At 39.6% G+C, this 15,027-nt stretch overlaps 2 protein-coding genes across 2 annotated transcripts in view; one reads left to right on the forward strand and one right to left on the reverse strand.

Annotated features, from left to right (window-relative positions):
* Positions 1-6,982, forward strand: part of rhpn1 (rhophilin, Rho GTPase binding protein 1) — a 31,100-nt gene extending 24,118 nt beyond the window's left edge. The window contains exon 16 of the mRNA XM_034705691.1: positions 2,190-6,982. Coding sequence (XP_034561582.1) covers positions 2,190-2,402 — 213 coding nt within the window. The 3' untranslated portion in view covers positions 2,403-6,982. The remainder of the gene's footprint in view (positions 1-2,189) is intronic.
* A 1,459-nt stretch (positions 6,983-8,441) lies between these two features.
* atpaf1 (ATP synthase mitochondrial F1 complex assembly factor 1) lies at positions 8,442-13,236 on the reverse strand. Its single transcript, XM_034705701.1, has 9 exons — positions 13,007-13,236; positions 11,420-11,528; positions 11,111-11,173; positions 10,549-10,611; positions 10,405-10,455; positions 9,996-10,043; positions 9,477-9,572; positions 9,137-9,244; positions 8,442-8,997 (listed from the first exon to the last, which is right to left on the reverse strand). Exons 1-9 carry the CDS (start codon positions 13,219-13,221, stop codon positions 8,815-8,817), a joined length of 936 nt encoding a protein of 311 aa, XP_034561592.1. The 5' UTR covers positions 13,222-13,236; the 3' UTR covers positions 8,442-8,814.
* Positions 13,237-15,027: the final 1,791 nt, after the last annotated feature.

Below are 15,027 nucleotides of genomic sequence, written 5' to 3' on the forward strand. Positions count from 1 at the left end.
TGAACCAGAACCGAACCAGAACCTAACCGAACCAGAACCTAACAGAACCAGAACCTAACAGAACCAGAACCTAACAGAACCAGAACCGAACCTTACCGAACCAGAACCGAACCAGAACGGTACCAGAACCAAAGCAGAAGCTAACCGGAACCGAACCAGAACCGAACCAGAACCGAACCAGAACCGAACCAGAACCGAACCGTACCAGAACCGAACCAGAACCGAACCAGACTTGAACCAGAACCAAACCAGAACCGAACCAGACTTGAACCAGAACCGTATCAGAACCGGAACCGAACCGAACCACACAAGAAACGAACCAGAACCGTACCAGAACCGAACCAGAATCGGAACCGAACCGAACCAGAACCAGAACCATACCAGAAACTAACCAGAACCGTACCAGAACTGAACCAGAACTTGAACCGAACCGAACCAGAACCGACCAAGAACTGTACCAGAACTGTACCAGAACGGAACCAAACTTGAACCAGAATCGAACAAGAACAGAACCGAACCAGAACCATACCAGAACAGAACCAGAAATGAACCAGAACCGAACTCAAGCAAACTGAACCAAAACCAGAACCAAACTCAAGTAAACAGAACCAGAACCGAACTCAAGCAAACTGAACCAAAACCAGAACCAAACTCAAGTAAACAGAACCAGAACCAAACTCGAGCAAACAGAACCAGAACCAAACTCAAGCAAACATTATTAATGTCCTCAGGTTGGCATTGAGAAAAATCAGATGCCTCAGCTTGGATGGGCTGGTCCGATTTCTCCTCTCACTGAGTATTTGCCCGGTCTTCAAGAAGACTCTCTCTGATGGAACAGATGAAGCCAGGATACACAGCCTCCCCTCCATCACCTGTATCCTATATCCTCACATCTGATTGGCCGCATGGCCGCCATGCTGACCAATCAAAACAAAGTTCTGCTGTGAGCAGAGTTGGGGCTGAGCACTGTGAGAGCTAAGCAGCAAAAGGAAAAAACTGGGAGCCGGCTCTTTCTTGATGCGAGCCGGCTCTTCTGATTACTATAAAGCATCGGCTCTCAGAGCCGCAGCTTTTGATCATGACACATCACTAATGTGCTTAATCTGTGTTACAATTATGAGGGGGCCATGGACAATTTTCTCACCTGTAAGGGGTCCCTGGCTCCAAAAAGTTTCAGAACCCCTGCTCTAGCTTGTAGGAGTGCAAACTCCCAATAGTGAAAACAAACGGAACAAAAAGAGCGACACAGCTGCACAGAAACTCCACGTTGTAGACATCGCTGATCATAAATATCATGAATATCACGATTAAGAAGGTATATTTTGAGTTTGAGTTGAGTTGAGAAACATTTGTGGCCATTTTTGTCATTCAGATCTATTTAGGTCATTAAAGCACTGATCCTCTGATCATTATTATTATTTAATTATTTCAGTAAGGCAGCTTCCTGATTCCTTTGCTGGTTCTTTTGTTTTTTTCTTAGCTCATTTTATATTTTTTGAGAAAAGAGAAAGCTGAGATGAGAGTTGCCCATCATTGTTCCTTGGTTGCACTAATAAAGTGAAGTGCTGTACAGCTGTGGTTGCATTTTTCTATTATCAATTTGCCATCATTTTTAAGTATGTAAGAGATGATTATATTGATAGCCATAGACTACATGTCTTTCAATGTAGACTTCCACTGAGAGGAACATATTAGACTATTTAGGAACTAAATTAGGAACTAAATTTAGACTGTCATACAAGCTTGATCATCAATGAAAATGTCCTGGAAATGTCCTGGAAAATGATCTCTGGAAAAGAGTGGGAACCCTGCACTGTGTGTGTAAATCAATGAATCCATCAATCTGTTTTTGTATAGCGCCAAATCACAACAAACGTTATCTCAAGACACTTTTACAAACATAGCAGGTCTAGACCGTACTCTATGTTAAATTATTAACAAAGACCCAACATCAAGACAGGGTAAGACTCAGTCTGATCTCATCTTAATCCACCATGAGTAGAGCACTTAGCAGTATTTAGCTAGTTACAGCAGCAAGGAGAAACTTGCTCCTTTAACAGGCAGAAACCTTGAGCAGAACCAGACTCATGTTAGATGGCCATATTCCTCGACCGAGTGTGTGTTTGTATTTCGCTGCTGTTTCAGTGTAGCTGTGAAGTAACTACAACCTTACCTGTGTGTGTCAACAGGTGGACAGAAAAACCATCATGCTGTCCAACAGTAATGATAAAGAAAACACACGGCAGCAGCGTCTGCTGGGTGCAGCGAAGGGCCAGAGCTCCGCCTCCTTGTTGAACTGGAATAGGAAGAAGAAGAGGGAAGGCAACGGGCTCGGTAAGAGACTAGGAAGCACTTTCAGTTTGTCGTTTGGAAGCCTGAGAGACACTGAGGCCATGTACTGAGACCGGACTGCAGAGGACACACTCAGGGAATCGGAGTGGCGGAACATGGTGCAGCTGTATGCAGACTGAGAGAAGTGCTGCACTGAGACACATCAGCAGAGGGCGCCACTGAGAGAGAAGCAATAATTAAGTCCTGTTTAAATTTTCTACATGGCATCATCTCTTTTCCTGCAGCACAGACCATTACGTAACAGATATGTTGCTTTGGGATATTTTTCCTTTAAAAAAACGAGGAATGGGCTTAATGTTGCTGCCATAACAATTTGAAAGTCAAGCTTCAGAGGAGCAGCTGAACCACACGACCCTGGGGTCTGAAGATGTGTTGAGACAGAATGAAAACTGAAATAAGTTTGCAGATTTCCTCTGTGTGGTGCAAACTAAGGCTAGGAAATGTTTGAGCTAAACTCTTGAGTTTAGGATTGCACCAGCATCTGGTTTAAAAGTCTTTTGAACACACTGGCCAACAGACCTGAGTTTCCCTCAGCAGTGAAGCCTGTGGTTAAATCGCTGTGAGATGAAACTGAAGGTTTAATGCCTGACCTTCTTTTGCTTCTGCCTTGCTCTGAGTACAATAAGGCAGCTAAAACATGTGCATTGATTCAACAAACAAAACTTAACTCACTCTGTCTTTTCTTAAACCGATGACTTCAGTGTTTGACGTGTGCTGCAGGCCCAGAACCAGCAGAGAGAACCATGTGCAGCTGGTACAGTTACCTGGATTAAGAATGAAGACATGACTCCCTGCTATTCTTCATATAAAGTGCAGCAACAAGCACACTGCTGCAGCCTATTTATACATATCTGCCATTAGCTGGACTGAAACAGGGAGCCGCAGAAAGACAAATCATTCTCCAAACACTAAGCACAAAATTAAAAAAAGTCGATCCATCCAGCTGTTACTGGATCAGATTAAAAGGCGAGAGCATTCTGCGACCAGTCTTTGTAGAGATCCAGCGATTTGGAATTTAGTTTCACTAAAACTAAGTCTGCCTTTAATAACTTCAGTTATCAAACACTCGGTGTATCATGGCTCGTTTTGTGTCTAGGTTTGTGTTAGACCTCAGCTCATCAGTGTTGGATATACCACTAATAACTATCAAAAAGAATGCCGCTTTATCCTGCCCTCCTGTGCTGTGATTGGAAAGCCAAGGGGACAAACACAGAACTTAAACCCAGGAGACCTCTGTTAATGTCAAACTGTGATCTTTCTGAAACCTCAAGTGCGAGTTTGACCTTAGTTCATATGAATTAAGGATGTTCACAACTGACTAACTTTGAATTCAGGCTAGCCGACTAGTCAAAAGGTAGGAAAACACTCAGAAAAAGGTCAAAACTGAGCACAATTTATTTAACTCAGCTAAACACAGGATCAGAGTCTGTGAGTAAACAATGCCAAATTGGTTTGTAGAGTGTAGCTAACACTAGCAGAGCCACGCCTGTGCTGGTCAAGCATTGCTACATTTTCTCAAGTGCAGTGGTTATATGTCATTTGAACCAGACACAGCCTTGGAAGTAGAGCTTTATAGCATTATGGCTAGTTTGTGGTGGGTGGGTATACAGTTCAGAAACATGTGCCCAGTATTTCAGGCCTACAATATTAAAAATATTGACAATAAATAGTTTAACTGGTTAGTGATTCTTGCTAGTGTGACTAAGTTCATCTGTTAAGTTGACTTATCTCCTATGTGGAGCTTTTAGACCAGGCAATAACAGTAGTGTTGCAGTACTCGAGACCAGTCTTGAGACCACTTATTTAAGGTCTCAGCCTCGTCTTGGAATCAAAAGCATTTTTACTCGGTCTTGTCTCAGTCTCCGACTCTCAGACTGGGCCGACTCTGTATTTTATATCAAGCTAAATACCTACCACAGGATTACCGCAGTCAACACCTATAACCCATCAGATAAAAACACTACAAATATTAGAAAATAGAAAATGCATACAATTAATGAGAAAAAAGGCTTGAAAAAAGAATCCTGCTCAGCTAACGATAAGACCTACCTCCCCTGAGATTACAGACAACAGAAAACACAATTTTAACTCTAACCTAAAGCGAAAGTTAAACTAACGACGACCAAAACGAAACTTAAAGCTGGGGTTGGCAGTCTCAGAAAACTAGCATGAATTTGAATGTAGCATTTCCTCAGGACTCCGTCTAACCCCTCCCCTCCTCCCTCAGAGCTCCTCCAAAACGAGGAGTTTTCCCAGGTTTACTCCGGCTGTAGATAGCAGCTTTTTTTAGCTCTTTTTTAAGAACACATTAGGTATTTATTGCCATCGGGACATACAGATCATTTTAACCAGTATAACAAAAAGTGTATCTGAATCTGATTACCAACCCCAGCTTTAAGGAGTCACAAGTCTTTCACAGCGCGTCGAAGGAAAGACAACAAAGACAAAACCAAACCTTGTTTGTCGCTGTTAATTGTATTTAAAGCAAACCTAAATAAAATAAACAGAAGTCTTTTATTTCGTTTACTCTCATAATGATTTTTCATTGATAGTTATGGTCTTGGTCTTGTCTCTGTCTCGCCCCTGCCTTGGTCTTGGTCTTGGTCTTGACCAGGTCTCGATCCCTAAATGTCTTGGTCTTGTCTTGGTGCACTCTGGTCTCGGACATGTCTTGGTCTCAGTCAATGTGGTCTTGACTACAACACTAAATAACAGTAGTTTCAAGTCCTCCGATTTGGAGGATGAATCAGCCAATCACAGCAAAGGAGAGAAGATTGGGAGGATCTCTTGATAGAAAAAACATAACCCATATACCATCATCTTATTTCCTAATGCTGATGCTTTAGAAAAGCAGACAATCACATTCTGCTCATCACAGCTGATGAACATAGTGGATCACAGTCTGTCAGAGTTCATGCTGCAGATTTGAAACCATATCTGTCATGGTAAGATGCTCTGCGATGCAGCTAGCAAAGTTTTATATGAACACTAAGAAAATAGTTAACAGTTCCATTAATCTACTTTGGGTACATCTTCCTGTGTCTTATATCATCCTTAAGTGGTCTCTAAGGTTACAGAAATCTGTAACAGTCACCTGTTAAAAAGCTGAAGTGCTCTGGAAGCTATCAGAAGCTTTAGATCTGGAACATCCACCAACACTCGTCACTGTAACTCACTAATACACATCATGTTAGATTCACCCTCTGATCAGTGTTGTAAAGAAATATGTTAGTGTATATGTCTGTCATTGTTAGAGGATTAAAAGCACTTCAGAGATTTGATCAGATGTTCTGTAGTTTTGATATTTTTAATGCACTGTGAATACCGAACACGAGTAATCTCTTGTTGAAGATGTTGTTGTAACTCTCCATACGTTGAGAGGTTGTGTGTTTTGTGTGATCCTGAAGTGTTGAAGTCCAGCCACTGCACTGTCTGTCACAGTCAGACATTATTAGGAAGAGTAGATGTTTCCTTTAACTAACACTGTTTAAACTTTTGTAAGATTTTGATAAGAGTAGTAAGATTATTGAAAATTGTAGCATTGTTTAGTCCAGCAAAAAGTAACTCTGTGTTGGATGAGGTTGTTTTTTTTTTGTATGATGTTTGTGCCATGTTGGTCCGTCAGAGTACGGAAAGTCAGAGGGGACAAACAAGTTTTACTCACTTTACCAAATAGAATTTCAACAGCATGTTACAATTATATAAAAAAAAAAAACAAGAGCAGTATTTGCAACAAGAAAAGGATTATTTTGCATTGCATCAACTTCTGTTCTCACTCTTTTTTTTATTTGAAGAAATAATTTTGATATTGTTCTTAAATTTTTCGCAAGTCCCCTTTGAGCTGTCACATAAATGTGTGACTTAAGTACGAGTTTTCTTGATTTATTGAGTAAATTTGTGTGTTTATTTTGCTCCATAATTTAGGAGAATATTCACATTTTTGTACCTGGTTATTTTGATATGCAAAGTTTGTTCTCTGAATGACACGTATGACTTTATAACAGAACATATTCATTTTTCTTTTTAATCTGTCCACGATTTTATGTTTCCATAACGTTTGAGCTCATAAACATATTTTTTTGCATAGAGTTCAACCTAAATCTTGGATTTGCCCTGCGGTATGTTTCCACATAATAATGAGAAGTTTTTCACTTTTGGTTTTGTGTCCTACATCTGTGGAAAAAAAGTTTCTAAATAACAGTGTTGACAACTTGAGCCAAAACTGCAGAAAAGAAGAATTTTCATAATCTTTTAATCTTGAATTCTGACTCAAAGGAAACATGTTGGGTTTAAGAAATCCCAGCGAAACGTTCTTGTTTTCAAGGACACCTTAATTAAACCCCTCTGCAGTTGTGTGTGTGTGTGTGTGTGTGTGTGTGTGTGTGTGTGTGTGTGTGTGTGTGTGCGTGCGTGCGTGCGTGCGTGCGTGCGTGCGTGCGTGCGTGCGTGCGTGCGTGCGTGCGTGCGTGCGTGCGTGCGTGCGTGCGTGTCTGTGTGAGTTGTTTGTAAACACAGTTTTGAGGAGGAATCATCTTTGAGGATCTGACTGTCCCTGAACGACTGCGTTTGGGGTAATTTGCACAGTTTTGTTTTTCCATGTGTAAATACAATAAAAGTGAAAATGAACTGATATCAGCTGTGTTTGTTGACATTTTGTTACAGGTTGTAGTCAATCTAACCTCATCAAAAACTATATCACAGTACTGCACTGTATATTTATTCCATAAACAATGGATGTCTCTTTCTTTTTGCATCTTGATTACAAGTAAAAACATGAAACTGAACCGTTAACTGTAAAAAAAAAAAAATAATAATCAATGTAATGTTTCTTTTAGTCAAACTGAAATGACAATGGATTCAGGGTTTATTTCACAGCACTACCTCAGCTTTAAGTCATTAGTAGCATTGAGTAGCTGATAGCTCTGGCTTTAACAGGATACTCCTGTTTATATTTTATTCTAAGTTTCTATCAAAGCATCTTATTCTTAATTTATTACAGTGAAGGCACACAACTGTCAAACTGCATTTACCAAAACGTATCAGAGCACCGAAGAAAGAGCCGCCAATGTTTCTAATTAGAGATATCTAGCTTGGTTTATGACCACTAGAGGGAGATATAACATTGAAGCCAGACATCTCTCGCTAACCTGCAATGGTCTTAGAGAAAAACAGCTTCCTCTTCCTCCTCTTTCTACTTCTATGACTGATTTTTTATTGAAACAAACTCAAAATATTAAGCACAGGAGCAAAATCAAACCATAAATGAGTGTGGAATGGGACTGAGTGTTAGAAGCACTGGTCTACTCACATCCAAGGTTAACCCCTGATTACTCACAGAGTCTGTGTCATGCTGTTGAATTTACAGCTAGCTGTACATATTAGATATTTTCACCAAACATCACTCTTGAAGCCAGTACGCGAAAACATTTAAAAGATATGACTTTGATGCCTCACAGTGGTCGCGTTAAGACAGGAGAAGACTGAAGTTCATGCTGCAGGTTGAGATCTGGGCACAATTCAGCAACAGATGATCACTATGGTCCCAGAGCTCTACTATTAAACTGCTCTAAAGTTAAACACACCACAGCGTTCATAGTTTTGGAAAAACATGAAGCAAACTTTTTTCAAAGGCCTGATTACATACAAAGTTACCACCAAGAAAGACATTTGCTCTGATTCAAATCACTCAAATGGAAGCTGAGACTTTTCAACATGAGGAAACTTTCACAATGCTGTGCTGCAAAAGCCCCTCAGCCATGACTCTGCTCCTTGCACTTAGAATCAGAAATAAAGGGAAACATGTGTGATCACTGCTTGTGATGAGAGGGGTACTCCTTCCTTTAAAGATATCCATTTGAAGTAGCTCTATTAAGAAAGATGACATGCTCCATTCATAAGCTAAGTTTATACACTATTAGTCTTAACATCACCTTCTGCTGACTGCCAAACTGTATCAAAACAGTCCAAACTGGAGCTGCAGACACAATCTTAAATAAGCTGTCATAATCTTAAAACTTTTAAGACATTTCAAAAGAAAGAAGAAAAGTCTGGCAAAATAATTGTTTGAGTAAATATCAGAGAACAAGGGGTCGGTTTCAAAGATCAAACTGTTTGTACATGATTTATTGAAGATCTTGAGGGGTTACTGGGCTTAGCTGCAAGGCTAAGAAACTCCTTCTGGTCCGTTCTAATATGGAGGGTGGTAAATTATAATGAAACTGAACAGTAATTCTCCTCCGCTCACGCTGGTATTCACAATGAAAAGATGTGTGGCAGACATCACATCTGACTGAGTCCATAAGAAGATGCGGATGTTCCTAAAATACTTTGGCATAGATAAATGTACACAGTATGATGAACAGGTGGTTCTGATGTAAAGTGCTGAGCAGAGACACACAGCTCTTTGACTTTAAATAAAGTTCCTGAGGATCTGAGAGCAGGTGAGAAACCTCATCAGACTCCCTACGATCCTCCGGGAGCGATCGCTGGACTCAAACCACTCTGTTCCAGCTCCGCTATCACCAGCATGTGTTTGAAGTCTGCAGGGTGGTGGTTAAACGTCTCGACCAATCGGAACGTCTCCTGCCTCTGGGTGCCGTAGAACAGCTGCACCTGATTGGCCAAACATTGAGCCTGGTGGACGGTCTGCAGGGAGGGGGAGGAGGAGGAGGGACAGACGGTTTAACACGCTGAAATGAAAAGACTAGCTGTGGTTGTTTAGGAGCGTTTATCCTCCATCAAAGGCAAGTCTGTGAGAGTTAACACTGCAGGGGGGAGAACTTACAATAAACTTTGGGTCCAGTTCTGCTGTCATGAGGATGATGCCTTTCTCCTCCTTCAGGTCTGGGTAGTGATAGAGGATGAGCTGACTGGGAGCGTTCTCACCCATCATCTGAACACCAACAGGATGAGAGAAAAACAAAGTCGACATGAGCTCAAACCTTTATACTGAGAGTTAATCTAATCCTGTTTATAAGTCGCAGAGATTCCATTTTTATCAGCATTAAACTTGAACAACACTTGTTCGGTCGCCTGGTTTGTTGTGTGAACTTCAGTGTCCTGCAGATAACAGATATATCGGATTTTCCCAGCAGCACCTGAACGTGGCCTGTCAGCTGATTTACCTGGACGTTGATGAGGGAGGTGAAGTGGAGCTCGTTTCCGGACCACTGACCTAGGAAGTACTCGTAACCCTCCTTCTGAGGCACAGCGTAGAGGAACTATGGGGAGAGAGGTTCACAAGTGAAGTGACTAGAAGCAGAACAAAATGATCCACGTTTGTAGAGGGAATCCTAATCAGATTATTAATCTGATTCTGATTTCAGATGTTATTAACTAGGGATGTGCATTCAAGCAAAAATGACAGCTGACAAAGTCTCTGACGTTTTCTCTGGATTTGAATCTCACAGACTTGAGCCTGTTTCGTTGATACCTGGCATTAATACTTTCTTCTTCTTTTCTTATTAAGACAAAGGTTGCATGGACTATACGATTCTTTTTTATACACTAACCCTAACCCTGACTATTTAAATGTAAAAATCATGACTCATATTAACCTGGTATTTGTAAAACAGGAAGATAAAGTGAACATGTGCTTTTGGTTTGTAATGACAGTAACTCAGTGCGAGCAGCAGTGGTCTTACCATCTGACAGGACTTTGATCTGTTGAAAATCACCTCATAGATCTGAGCCTGCAAGGAGGAAGACAGGTTATTAGATTATTAGAACCTTACAAAGCATGCAAACAGACCTTTCTGCATCATTAGTTGATCTATAATACTGTCACTTTATGCATTTATGACATTATTTCTGCACACCTTAATATGTTTCATGGTAAGATAAAGGCAGATGCACAGTACAGTTAAGAAAACCAAAATAAACTACTTAGAAAAAAACACTGAAAACAGGGGGACACTTTTAAGGGAAGGGTACTTATTTGGTTTCTTAATACCAAGGAAGAGAGAGAAAAAAAAGTACATCAAAGTACAAAAGAGATATGACTGGCTGCTGGCTGTTAATTTTTTTAATCTGATCCTCTGGTGTTGTACTCACAGGGATGGCGGCACTGATTGTGTCCTTGGTGGAATAATATTTCATCCAAAGCTGAGAGAAGGAATAAAAAGAAGAAGCTTGAATTGTATTCAACAAACTTTAAGATGACTGTTGGTTGAACTGGAGTGGTCCTGAAGTGTTCACCTCTGTGATTTCCTCCCCCGTCTTGTCCTTGATCAACTCCAGATTGAGGATGGAGTCGAGCGTCTGAACAACACATTACAGAGTCTGTTAGCAGCGCACACTTCATCTTCATCATAGTATCTGCTTTCTGTTGAGTTAAAGTGACATGGGGAACTTATACAATGCAGAAAATGGCTACTGAGGGAAGGTTATGTCCAAATCTGCACCAACACATCAGGCATGATCCCAAAAACAGGATGTAAAATGAAAAAAAGGCAGTAAAATCATACAAAAATGACTTGATAAGTCAGTTTAAATTCAAAATGTGACAAGTCTAAAAGTTGGCTGATGTTTTGAAAGGCCCAAGTTTAACTTATTCAAATTTACTGGTTTTCTATTTCACATAATGGTTAAAAATGTACAAGTTTTAATTCAAAATTTGGTCAAAAACAACAAATAAACCCTCTTTTTTGAGTGTTCTGTAATAATAATAACCATATCTTTTTTATTTATTTACTCAGACAAGATCTTAATACGACCATAAAACAGAACAAATGTAAAAGGTAAAAGCCTTCCATCTCACCTTGTTCTTTGTGAAACCTCCTGACGCTCCATCACCCGCAGCTTTCTTGTCCCTCTCCTCCAGCTACAAGGTCCACAAGAAAATTATGTCACATTAAACCCAGCCACTTGCAAATTGAGAAATTAAACCACTGAACTAAGTCTATCATCCTTTTTCATAGTTTAGATAATACAGACAGGAGCAGTACACTTTACACTGGGACCAGGGAAAGACCAAAAGTGATCAGACGTGTGTAAAGACGGATGTTGAATTTATGACTGTAAAAAGTTGAATATTTCAGCCTTATTTCTGTCAGTATTGATACCCCACCTCCTTCTCCATGAGCTGGACAAACTCCGCCTGCTTTGAGTGTCCGAGCACTTCATTCTTCACCTCGTGCCGGTTCTCCAGCCGGGTCTTGTACTCCTGAGGTTTGGAACTGAAAACAAGATAACCAATATCAGTATTACATAATGTACCTAACATAAGGCACTTTTAAAAGGCTGAATCCTTAATTTATTCTGTTAGAATAACTTCAGTGATCATTTAGAGTTTACGAACAGCTTGATAAAGCCCCATACTGAAGATTCAACTTCATATCTTCTATTATGTTTACACTTTAACTTTTTCAGAGACAGATAATGTTTTTACTGATCTCTATTTAAGTATAATGTTATAAACATTTTAAATATTATATTAAATTAAAAATATATTAATTTGATTCAAAAGATGACTTTGATTGAAATGAAATTTAGATTACTTTTAACTGTTTGCAATAAACAATCAAGTAAACTTAAGACCTACCTTTTTAATCTAGCTTCTAATTTGGAGTAATTTATTTTTAGCTCTGGACTCTTTACAATTTTACTATTGCTGTTGTTTTCTGTCACTGTTATTCTGTGGAGCACTTCGGGCTGCATGTTTTTATGTATGAAAGGTGCTACATAAATAAAGTTGAGTTCAAATCAGGTGTGATGGCCACTCTAGAATATTCCAGGACTTCTTCTCAAACTAAGCCTTGGTGGACTTTGATGTAAGATTCGGATCACTGTCCTGTTAGAAGGTCCAACAACGCCCGAGCTTCAGCTTCCTTTCACGTGGCATGACATTTTCTCCTAGGATGTCCTGTTACTTCACTGAATCCATCTTGCCTCCAGTGCCAGAAGAAGCAAAGCAGCCCCAGAGCATCACTGAGCCATCGCCATGCATCACTGTAGGCAAGACGCTCTTTTCAACACTCATGTAATTCTTCCTCTTTAAGACATGCCGCTGATCCAAAGGCCAAAATAACTCCAGTTTTGTTTCATTTCTGTGGCTTATTCATTTATATGATTTAAAGAACACTGGAGCTGATTTTACTTATACAATATAAAAGTGTCATAAACTGTTTAAATTTGAGAAGACACTTATTATACAAATATCAGGTGAGACGAGCTATTTGAGTTATCCTTTTTCAATTTGTTTATTGCAAACAGCTGAACGTTTTCATTTTGCTAATAAACATAATTTGCAATGGGGATTGAATAATTTCCAGTGCACTTGTTTATATTACATCTTCCAGAACAAATCTAGAATATACCTTTACATTTGCTTTTGGACTATGAACCACAAAAGTCAAAGACCTTATGCGGCATACATTCTTACATTCCATTAATATCCACGGCTGTTTAATCTACACTATAATAAATACAAGGCAAAGTGCATTTAAAATGTTAAATTGTAGAAATTAGTAAATATTGACAGCTTAAATGTAAGCCGAATGCTTTATAAGCTCGTTAGACTTTAGAAAAACTCCTTTATTACAGTCTTTGAAGAAAACAAACTAGTATAAAGTGAAGTTTTGTTTAAAATAGCGCAATTTCAGACGGAGTTTTGTCGACCGTCAGAACGGTATGTTAGCTGAGCTAGCCAACTGACCTGCGCAGCTTCTGGATCTTGTCCTGGTACTTGTTGAAATACGGGTTTTCCTCCAGATCCGGCTCCTTGCGCACCGAGAAGGCTCGGAACTGCGCAGGTACGAGCCCCGGGATCAGCGTCCTGATGCCGGTGGCCCTGACCGCAAGCATACCTCGGTACAAACATGACATTTGAACCAAGGCCGCCGCCATCTTTCCATCGCTGCCGTCCAGCATCTATGACGGTCCGACGGGGGAGCAGCTTTCATACGTTGGTTCCGGCCAAAATAAACAGAGTGAGGCGGGGCTATTCTTTATATTAACGCTGTTAACTTGTTATTTTAGCAACCATAAAAATTTAACAAACAAACTAAGGGCGAAACACCACAACATTTTAGGAAACACGACTAAATTTAAGAAAACACAACATTTCAGGTCCACCGAACAATACGACTGAATTCACCATAATAAGTATTTTATTCATTTTGCCATATCTAATCGTACTTTGGTGGATTCTCAAAGTATTTTTTAATGTATAGACTTTTTGAGACAAAGCTGATATATTAAAAGTTTCCCCCTACTGTCTGAATGTTGCTCTGACATGTTGTGACCCCTAGATGTCACTACATCTCTTCATTAGGCCCTGGCTGAACATCTTTATGTACAAAAGAAAGCTGGTATAATTAAGCATTATGTAGCTTAATGCTCACAATCATTTCATTATAAGGCTGATAGATGAATAAACATGAGTAACTTTAGACTCATACTGATGTTCTTATCTTTCTTTCCTACTCTGATGTGTTTTTCTCTGTGTGTATTTGTGTGCATACTGGTAGTAAATTTAATGAGATGTGTGTTTCCCCTGATGACCCTCTGAGTGCTTATGTGTTTACTTTCCACAGACAATCATTATCTAATCACTAATCAATACACAAATCAGCTGGGAGCTGTTCATGGCACGTGATGGTGATGATGATTGTGATGAAGGTGATGGTTGAAGCGTGTTTGTTTATATGCTTATCGTCCATATCAATGATAGCGTTCAATAGAAAAACACTCAAAGCAGCTTTTTAACATGTTTTGTCGGATATTGTGGAGCTGCAGAATTATAACTTAGAATGTCAGATTTCTGTAAGGGTAATTAAAAAAAGACCTCCTTGAGTACTTCATGATGTAGACTTTATCAACCCTAAACCGCAGCCCTACATCTGCACACATAGACATCATGTGACCTCAGAGCACTATCAAGCTTCAAATAAAATCATTTAAGTCAAGGGTTTCAGGTTTAGTATGACATTTTGAAATATTTTATATTCAACATGAACATCAGAAAGAGATACATTCTTCCCTTTTACCTATATGGATTCATTCATCCGTGCTACTTGGGCATTTATTCAAGAGAAGCAGTGAATTTCAAGACTTGTGTTAATATATTTTGTAATTAAGGAACCATTGAAACTATCTGGATCACAGACAACTCCATAGTAAAATGGGTGCAAAGTAAAATTATTATTTCAGTGCTTACCTGAGAAATCCTGAAAAGACTGAAGAATGTTGACCTGTCTTTTTCATGGCTCCAGTGAGGAACTGTATGTGTTGATTTTAGCGCCCCCTTGTGGACAAATAGAAACCTCTTATATATTTGTTCTTGCTTGTTCTGTGCATTTGAGTAAATCTCATCCTGCTTTCTTTGAAAAGTCAAAATAATTATCAGCTGTGGTTACAGCAAAAGTGTCATCACTGTGCTGTAAAGTGTCATCTGTCTCATCTGACACCGACCTCTATACATGTTACAGCCTTTGAAAGTTACACTATAGAAAGTGTACATTTTGATGTTGATGGTCTTGTTTGCTTTGCAGTTCATAAAGAAACCTCACTGCTGATTTCAATATGTTTATAACCACATAAAAACTGCTCACAGGAGCTTTAAGTGAAACAAAAAAGTTGGGCTTTAAAGGCACAGTGAGAAGTTTCCATGCTGTGTTGATTCTGGCGCCCCCTCTGGATGAAATCGGTAGTGTTCAAGACGACCTCTGTCAGGAT

This window comes from Notolabrus celidotus, chromosome 2 (genome assembly GCF_009762535.1).
Source record: "Notolabrus celidotus isolate fNotCel1 chromosome 2, fNotCel1.pri, whole genome shotgun sequence".
In the NCBI taxonomy this organism is placed as follows: domain Eukaryota; kingdom Metazoa; phylum Chordata; class Actinopteri; order Labriformes; family Labridae; genus Notolabrus; species Notolabrus celidotus.

Excerpts from the sequence above, each read along its gene's own strand:
- atpaf1 (XM_034705701.1), bottom strand. The coding sequence starts at position 13,221 with ATGCTGGACGGCAGCGATGGAAAGATGGCGGCGGCCTTGGTTCAAATG. Across the intron at positions 10,044-10,404 it reads CAATCAGTGCCGCCATCCCT|GCTCAGATCTATGAGGTGAT; the intron begins GTGAGTACAACA and ends TCCTCCTTGCAG. Across the intron at positions 8,998-9,136 it reads AACTGGACCCAAAGTTTATT|ACCGTCCACCAGGCTCAATG; the intron begins GTAAGTTCTCCC and ends CCCTCCCTGCAG.